Below are 9,640 nucleotides of genomic sequence, written 5' to 3'. Positions count from 1 at the left end.
GCTGTGAAAAATGTCGAATCGTAGCTGTTTTCAGCTCAGCCGGCCGTCTCGTGTCCTGGCCGACAACATGGCCCGGATAAGTAACCTGCGAGAAGCCAAACCTGCATTTTCCCGCCTTCGTCGTTAAGTCTGCTTCCCTCAAGTGCGATAACACCTGCTTGAGGTGCGATACTGCTGTTTCCAGCTGTCATAAAAAATGGCGACATCATAAAGATATGGCAATGCGAACTCCTGCCTGTAAGTATTTTAGGACAATATCCATCAACTTAGAGAAGCTAAGGTGTGCGTTCTTGAGGCCCAAGCTAAGAACGAGAGGCTGAAAGTGCCTACAGGTGAGATAAATGCGGCATAGTGGCTGGCACTTTCTGAAACGGGAACTTGCGAGTATCCCCGCACGAGATCTAGAGTCGAAATGTATTTAGCAGCGCTGACTCTTTTGATTCGTTCCTGAATGTTGGGTATCGGGTACAGCTGATCTCTATTGATGGCATTTATGCCATCAATAGAGATTGAATCAATAGGCTTTTCTATAGAAATTGCATCAATAGGCATTTATAAGGTCAGAAACCAATCGTGGAGCACAAGAGGAGCACAATAATAAGGAATGAAAACTGTATTAGCACAATAAACAAACAATACAGCAGCTAGTAAATACATTAAACAATAGACTGACAGTTACAAAGGATAGCAAATCTAAAAAAAAATAATTTCGCAGTGCTAATTTTACTTAGGAGAAAGCACATCAAAAGTTCGCTAAGCTCATCTTACACACTTTGCAAGTGGCAATGATTCTGCAGTGCAGTACACATTCTGCGATGACGAACGTTCGGGTAGTCCTGTGATCCCACCATCCATTTCTGTATTGTTGAGCAAGATATGGAACTTTATCTTTCCGCCTCGGATGAAATCTGAATATTTCCGGACTGCAATGTCTGTACTAAATTCGAGGTGAAAGTGTACCATCGAGTCAAGAGAGCGCCTGCAGGAACAAGGCGTGACCCTGGAAGTCAGCAAACGTCCGTTGAGTCCTTCGTGATCCACCAAGCTCACGCTCCAAATAGGCGGCAAACACTTGGAGTCCACCAGCATCCCGCTAAACTCGATCTTCAGGTGTAGAAAGTCAAGACTCCTCCAGACGGCAAGCGTAAAGTACGCGTCCCTCATGTGCCACACCGTAATCTCGGCAAACTTTCTCGCCTCTGTCTGCGACCGAATCATTTTGTCACAGTTTTCCAGGGTTAGGACATAAACCACGCTCCCAATTTCCCTAATCCGTGTGGCTGTCGTTGGCAGCGCACTGATCAAATGCCGAACGTCATTGTACAAGGTCTCACAGTGAGCAATGACACGGCTGGAATCAGGTTTCGGGGAAGTTTGCCACAAGTGTTCCAGGTCGGCTATGTGTTCCAACTTTCGAAGTATCAGCGCCTTTTCCGAGCGCAACGACAGCGACGTCGGCGTGCTGTCTTCCTCCCCCAGAGTTTGCTGAGACGTCCGCTGGTGCTGCAACCCGAGCTCGCGAGTGATCCCAGCTAACCTGGCTTCCTGGTTCCTGGCTTGTTCTGTAAGCTCATTCAACTGACTCTGAATCACTGGCAGCAGCTGGTCGTGGTTGAGACATGCCAACCTCACCTTCACGTCTTCAAGGGCGGCGTTCACGGCTGGAAGGGTCAGTGCTGTATGCTCCGAGGACTCTGTGATCGCGGAAGGAACACGGGCAGGGCATCCGGCCGCGTAGTGCGTTGGCAGGTCTTTGTGCTGGACTCCCTCGCCGCATCGCAAACAGTCCACGGTGTGAAATGTGCACTCGTTCTCGTAGTGCTCCAGCATGCGGTCCATGGTGCCCGTGTACTCGCAGCCGTGAGCTTCGTTCCAGCAGTACACCTTAATAGAAAATAACCAATTAACACAGATTGCTATTTTTTTGCCCACAAAATATGTTTACTAAAGGCGCGTTGCAGCGCTGTACGGTACCTTTAGAACGTACCTTTACATGCAGTCCGGTGTGAACCAACGCATACGCGAGATTCTACGGGGTATGCTCAATATCAACCAGCAGTACTCGTCACTGCCTAACATTAAAGGTGCGTGAAACGTGAACACTAGGTCAAGATGAATCACTTAATTATGCTTCTAAATAGCAACTTATCTACTGTTGCAGAAAGAGCAGGCTTGGTAAGCCAGAATGGATGAAAAAAATATGCCATACTTCAACTCATCTGCGGGGACAGCAGCATTCTTGTGCAGTGGAGACCGCCATCTTCCTTTCTTTTGCTAGCTTGCACCTCATATAAATGCGGTCAACCTTTACGGGGCTAGACAGCTGTTATATGTCGGTAGGGGGGAGGGGGGAGTGTCGCTTCAGGAATAATGTCTTAGTACAATTTCTGCAAATTTATATTTTTTTTCATAAGCATCACTGTTGCTTAAAATAATGACTAGTAATTTTGTAATGTATGCAAATTCCTTTCTGATGCTTTGTGCGAACTTCAAAGAGAAGAAGCATACTGTTTGAGTAGAAAGTGATTATCACTGAATTATGACTCTAGTGATTTATTATCACCGATGTCTCTTTGAATTTAGCGCAGAAACGGTAATCCCAAAATGTCAATGGGACGTCGCATATTTCAAAGTATTGCCTCTTTGTATTTCTCTCTTATCTGTGGCACTGAGAAATGAGTGAATATTGAGTTCCAACAGAATATTTCACATGGGCCTACAGTGAGTTTGTGTTGTTCTATTGCTTCAGTTTTGATAGACGTTAAAAAGGAACATTTAATCAGGGTTAATTAGTATATTAGTGCTCGGCAATAGTAAAAAGGGCACTCTTATGGTTCGGCGTACACATATGCCGTAGTGCAATTACGCAATACTGATTCATGGTTGCCCTCCCGCCCGCTCCTCTTTAAACAAAGTGACAGAAATTGTTTCTTTCCTCCTCACCCTCACGGCGTTTGCTTTCCTGGCAGGGAATTCATAACCGACGCACTCCGCTTCTTCAAATGGCTCTTGATCTAACGGACACCGCCCAACGCCCGCTGCGAGACTGGCTGCGTGGCAAGATTGGCACAGAGCGTGACCGCACGGCAACAGCACCGTCCGTTTTGGGATCATGCGACAGAGGCTGCACACACGTGAACTGGGAACATCGTCGAGGAACCGCGTCGGTCGCCAGTTGACGCCGGAGACGACGTGGTCGCGAAAACGGTGCACCCGTCCTCGTCCGTGATCCGGCATGGCGGTGTCTTCAGGCACGAATCCTACGCCCACTCGAGAGCGCGGTGGCTTTTTTTTACCGAGCTTATCGCTACTGAGAGGTCACATATACTTCGGCTATAGTAACGTCAACGAGAGATAAAATGAGCCCTGCACCCACAATCGCGTTCAATGCCGAACACTTGTCGCACCTTGAGCTTCGCAACGCGGCGAGTGCTTCGTTATCGTCGGCGACAGCCGTTCCATATGTCTACCGCCGATTCCGCAGCAGCAGGTGGAATGCATAGGGCTTGTTCCACTGTTACGTACACTGGGGCACAAGACATTGCGGCGCACGCGAGCGCGTGGCGAAATAGTGTTCCTCTATAGACCGCCTTTTCATGGGCGCCGCCATATTGCTACGCAGTGGCGCCATCTTTGGGCCGTCGGCATGCTGGCTTGGGCGAGCGCTTCGTCAGGTATAGACCATAGACCATGGCAGATATAGACCATTTTCATGCTTAGAAGCAGAGTTCCCAGAAGACTTCCGGCTAAGCCCTCAGGAGCAAACCAAGCTACGATATTCTATAAAGCTACAGGACCCCCCAGCTGGCACGAGTTTTGCTGCAGATTTGGAGTGTTTGACAAGTGAGTTATATTGTTAAAGGGCCCCTGAAACGGTTCGGACAAATTTTGTAGACGCGTAGGGTACAGCTTAAGTAGAACATTCGCACCACAATTTAAGTGAAGCGTTACGACAGTGAGGAAGAGGGCAGTGAGGAACGCAAGAGGACTAAAATCACGCCTTTCAGACTTTCGTCAGTATATATATACTAATTTGTTCCCAATCATTGTCATATGTGAGCCTAATGTGTCAAAACCAGTCAGATTATCGGGATACGAAGCTGTTATATCCGCAACAACTGATGCATGCAGCAAAGTCATCGTTTTTATTCGTCGAGAACTGACCTATGTTCGCCAGCCGATTCCGCCTCATGATAAGAATCAATACGTTTGCCTAACAATTAAAAAGGGCAAACTCATGTTTACACTTGTAGGCGTTTATATATCGCCTTCAAGTATTTTTGATCCCAAACGATTAACGAACATCTTGTCTGTGTGCCCTGCCCCATATGTCATCATCGGAGATTTTAATGCGCACCATATAGCATGGGGAAGCGCAAGGACAAATGCAAGAGGGCAACGACTTGCAAACTTCGCCTGCAACCACGGCCTTTCACTCCTGAATGACGGCAGCCCAACGTTTATACGAGGCGTGAATTATGGCAGCTGTCTTGACCTAGCTTTCGTCTCCAGCACTTTCACAAGATATGTTAAATGGTTTTCGGATATTGAGACACACGGGAGTGATCATATTCCTACATACCTTGTCATCAAAGGGATGTCCAGTCCCATCCCACGGAACACCATTCGATTAATTGATTGGACCAATTTTACTTCCACCACGGAAGATGCTTGTCGAGAGGGCTTGTCCTCTGGATTAGAGGAAGCAATCAAGTCTGCAATGCTACACGCCGCGCGCACGGCCACGGTTTCGTTGAAGCACACGGAATTGGATATAGAGTTGGAGCGACTTCGTGCACTCCGTCGTCGTGCGGAGCGGCGTTACCGGCGTACAAAATCCATCGAAGACCTTAGGACAGCCAGACGACTACAAAAGAAACTTGAACGTCACATGGATAGATTGGCATCTCGACGTTGGACAAGATTTTGCCAGTCACTAGACCCCCGAAAGCCACTTTCCCACATCTGGAGAATAATACGTGGTCTACGTTCCCTCCCTCAACAACGCTTCCCATTCAAAGCGCTGGCGCTCTTCCAGGGGCGGCTAGAGGCTGATGTTGCAGAGGACTTTTGTGCAAGGATCGCTGGCCAAGCAACCGGTCCAGGCTTTCCAGCCCCCAGTCGCATCCCAGTTTCACGTGACGGCCGCATCGATCTTCCTTTCATAATGGAGGAACTAGAAGCGGCTCTTGCTCTATGCAGGCGTTCTTCATCCGCGGGACCTGATGGAATATCCTACTGCGCCTTGAACAACCGAGTGATGGCGCACGGAGAGAACTGTTACATCTCTACAAGTTATCTTGGCAGGATGGCATGGTTCCCCAAGAATGGAAGATAAGCCGCTTGGTCCCTCTCCTGAAGCAAGGCAAGTCCCCACTTGAGCTCACCTCATACCGCCCAATAGCGCTGGCCAGCCGTGTGGGAAAGATAATAGAAAAGATGATCCTTGCCCGCTTGGAGTGGTACCTGGAACACTACCACATGTTACCGAATTGCATGGCTGGTTTTCGTCGAGATCGCTCTTCAGTAGACAGTGTTGTTGATCTCGCTACGTACGTCCAGCTTCAAAAGTCACGCAAAAGATTATCTGCGGCTTTGTTCTTGGATGTCAAGGGGGCATACGATAACGTATCTCACGAGGCTATCCTCGATGCTCTTGAGATGGTTGGCCTAGGTGGTCGAGTTTTCCAATGGATCTCTCATTACCTTTTTATGAGATCGTTCTTTGTCTGTACCGGTGATGGTAAAACCGCACTACACTACACGTACCGAGGTGTTCCTCAAGGCGGTGTACTAAGCCCTACCCTATTCAACCTCACACTCATTGGTCTCGTTGATCATCTGCCAGCAGCGATCAAGATATCAGTGTACGCCGACGACATATGTATATGGACCTCAGGTGTGACACATCCTCAGATACGTTCAAGACTTCAAAAAGCTGCTACTCTACAGCTATATACCTCCGCTACCGAGGTCTTGAAATCTCGTCAGATAAATGTGCACTGATGGCGTTCACTCGCAAACCAATGACACCCTACGCCATCTCAATAAATGGCCAGATAATTTTTTATGAGAAGACTCACAAATTTCTTGGCATAATCATTGATAGAGATCTCTCATGGAGCCCGCACGTGACCTACTTGAAACAGCGTCTGACAGCAATCTCCCAACTTTTCAAGTTTCTGGGAGGAAAGACTTGGGGAATGTCAGTGCATGCAATGTTGGAATTGTACAGGGCTCTTTTTCTGGGCTTCTTGAGATACAGTTTGCCTGTACTGACCAACACCTGCCAGACAAATCTTCGTGCTCTACAGGCTGTTCAAGCTCGGGCTCTACTTGGTTTGCCAAAATGCACATCGACAGCAGCGACTATTGCGATTGCTCGGGACCAACCTATACAAACACACATTGCGGTAGAAGTGTTGAGAGTGCACATTAGGCACGTTGCCCGTGCCTGTTCCCACCATCTGGCAACACTACCGTCAGAAAGGCCGCAGGCATCATATTGTACCACGATTTCGGAGTACTACACCTGCCTTCCATCAGGCTTCACCCCCGCAACTAAGCCATCGATTCCTCCATGGTGTTTGGCTCGACCCGCAGTGCACCTCACCGTACCAGGAATCAGGAAAAAATCTGAGCTTTAATCACCTGCTCTTAAACAACTAACCCTGCTCCTTTTGCACGAGAGGTACGCCGAACACGTACATATTTATACTGATGGATCGGCAACTCTCCAGTGTTCCTCTGGAGCCGTGGTCTTCCCAGCGAGAGCCACCACCATCAGTTTCAAGACATGTCACCCAACGACACCGATGGCCGCGGAACTTGCATTCGAAATACGTGCACACCGGCCTCGAATCTCTGCTTAAAACAAAGAGGAAAAGGACCGCGGCTTCAGACGGGACGCCAGACGAAGTAGTGGACGCGACAGGCGGTGTCTGGATGACGTGGAAACACGCCGCCCAAATTTCCGAGCACTGAAGCAGCGCCATTACGCAATTATTCGCGTGTTCTGCTCCTCACTTATAATTTCTGAAGGGTCGCGGGTTCGATCCCCAGGGGTCACCGGTGGGCGCGATTGGCTTTTCCTAGGCAGTGTGACGCATGAGAATCTGATCAGAAGGAGTCAACCAGTCGAGGATGGCGGAATGGAAAGGCGAGGCACAGCAGATCGAGATTCAAGCGATTGCGGCAAACCTTAACGATGATCAATGGTCCATATGGACTTTGGACAAATGGACCAATGCACTTTTAGACTCGGAGCGTTGAACAGAACTGGTGGCTTTTTAAAAATAAATTTAATGAATTGGTGCAAAAATACATACCCCTGCCATTTGTCCGGTGTAACCATCGGGCGGCGTCGTTTAATGCATCCCTAAAACGCACCTTGAACAGGAAGAAGCGGCTGTTTCCCCACACAAAAAAAGAGAAAGAAAAAAAAAGAAACAACGGAACACAACTGACAGCTGGCGTGCGTATCAGCAGGTTGCTTCACTGTTTAAAAACGCAGTCAAACAAGCTAAACGCGTTTTCTTTTACAATACACTTCCGTCTCTGCTGACTGAAAATACGAAAAAATTTTTGAAAACAGTCAAGGGTTCCGAATGTAACACAATATCGTTAACTGATGTAGATGGTGCTGTTGTTCCGCAAGAAGAATGTTGTTCTGCACTCAATGAACTGTTTTCTAAATCATTTTTGAATAACGTGTTGCCCTGTGCTTCTCTACCTGATGTTGTTAAGATGGATTTTCCTCAGATGGAGCCCTTGTTAATTGATTACGATGGTGTCGTGAACTTGATACGTAAGTTAAAGATTTCGTCATCGTCAGGAATAGATTATATTAATTCTAAGCTTTTGAAAAATACCGAAGTGTGCTCATCCATAATTTTGTGCAACATCTTTTCGCAATCTATTCTGTCGTGCTCATTACCAAAGGATATTAAAGTCGGCAAGGCGGTTTCATTATTTAAGTCTGGCGACGTGAATTCACCTTTAAATTACAGGCCGACTTCTCTAACAAGTGTGTCATGCAAAATTCTACAGCATATAATATAGCTCCAATCTCGTCAACTTGCTAGAAAGAAATTAATGTTTTTTTTCATCTCGTCAGCATGGGTTCCGTAAATCGTTTTCCTGTGATACTGAACTTATCTCATTCACACATGAAATCGGTGCCGCGTTGGATAATGGATTTCACACTGACGCCATCTTGTTCGACTTTTCTAAAGCATTTGATCTCGTCTCTCACGAATTACTTTGTCTAAAAGCAAATACACTCAAAATTCACCGCAATATTATCTCGCGGATTGAACACTTCTTATCCAATAGAACACAATTTGCCTCACCTAACAATTTTGACTCTTCGCGTTGTCCTGTCTGTTCCGGTGTGCCGGATGGTTCTGTTCTCGGACCGTTGCTTTTTCTGATTTATATTAATGATTTGCCTAACTGTGTAGCGTCCTCCATAAGGTTATTTGCTGACGATTGTGTCATTTACAGAGTGATATCATCAAATTCTGACACTCTAGAACTACAATCTGATCTAGACAAAGTAACTAACTGGTGCGACACTTGGAAAATGCGACTTAACAGCCAAAAGTGCAAACTAATGAGGATTTCCCGGAAGACTGCTCCGTCTAACCTATCCAGCTATCACTTGAAAAACTCTGTCCTCGAAGAAGTCAGTTCCTATAAATACTTAGGCGTCCACATTGCATCTGATTTTTCCTGGCAAACACACATAAACCACATCGCAAACAACGCTAACCGTACGCTTGGTTACTTCCGTCACAATTTCTCTATGGCACCCGCTAACTTAAAGGTACTTCTATACAAAACACTAATACGTCCTAAGCTTGAATATGCCTCTTCTGTATGGATCCCTGGTTTGGATTACTTAACAAATGCAATAGAGTCAATACAACATCGTAGCGGACGTTTCATTCTTACTAACTATTCTCGGACATCAAGCGTAACATCTATGAAGGCTACTTTAAACCTCCCTCTCCTCTCATCCTGTAGGAAGTCAGCACGCTTATCACTGCTGCACAAAATTTATTGCTAGAATTCGGAATTAAAAGTGAACTTTTGTCCGAACCTGGATACATATAATCGCGTACTGACCATCGCCATAAATTGGGCGATCCACACTGTCGCACGAACGTATTTTTTTTTATTCATTTATGCCTAAAACAACCAATGAATCGAATCATCTACCGGCCTCAATTGTTAACGTAACCGATACATCTGCTTTTACAACTATTGAAGAATACTTTTGTTAATCCGCACTTTCAAATGTTTTTTATTATTATACCCTGTTATCTGCACATGCTCTGTATTTTGTTCCACTCTCTTCTGTAACGCCTTCGGGCCTTGAAGGTACAATGCATAAATAAATAAATAAATGAATGAATGAATGAATGAATAAATAAATAAATAAATAAATGCGATGCATTAACATTGGCCGCTTATTTCGGACACGGGACAACGCGTGGTACTACAGCGTAGTATAAAACACGAACGTCGCCTTGAAATCGATCGCTTTAACAGCCGCACGGCAATAATCGAGAGAAAAGTATCGGGGTGAACGTCGTAAGGTCAGAAACCACTCGAGGAACACAACGTTTCGCAACAA

The 9,640-nt window shown here is 46.4% G+C and overlaps 1 protein-coding gene across 1 annotated transcript; it reads right to left on the bottom strand.

Annotated features, from left to right (window-relative positions):
- Positions 1 to 536: 536 nt before the first annotated feature.
- LOC126527604 (uncharacterized) lies at positions 537 to 3,602 on the bottom strand. The gene is made up of 2 exons (XM_050175407.3): positions 2,944 to 3,602; positions 537 to 1,884 (listed from the first exon to the last, which is right to left on the bottom strand). The coding sequence occupies exons 1-2, from the start codon at positions 3,235 to 3,237 to the stop codon at positions 760 to 762; spliced, it is 1,419 nt and encodes a 472-aa protein (XP_050031364.2). The 5' UTR covers positions 3,238 to 3,602; the 3' UTR covers positions 537 to 759.
- Positions 3,603 to 9,640: the final 6,038 nt, after the last annotated feature.

Source organism: Dermacentor andersoni, chromosome 9 (assembly GCF_023375885.2).
Source record: "Dermacentor andersoni chromosome 9, qqDerAnde1_hic_scaffold, whole genome shotgun sequence".
Taxonomy (NCBI): domain Eukaryota; kingdom Metazoa; phylum Arthropoda; class Arachnida; order Ixodida; family Ixodidae; genus Dermacentor; species Dermacentor andersoni.
The sequence above is the reverse complement of the archived record's forward strand: the minus strand, read 5'-3'. Positions and strand labels throughout refer to the sequence as shown.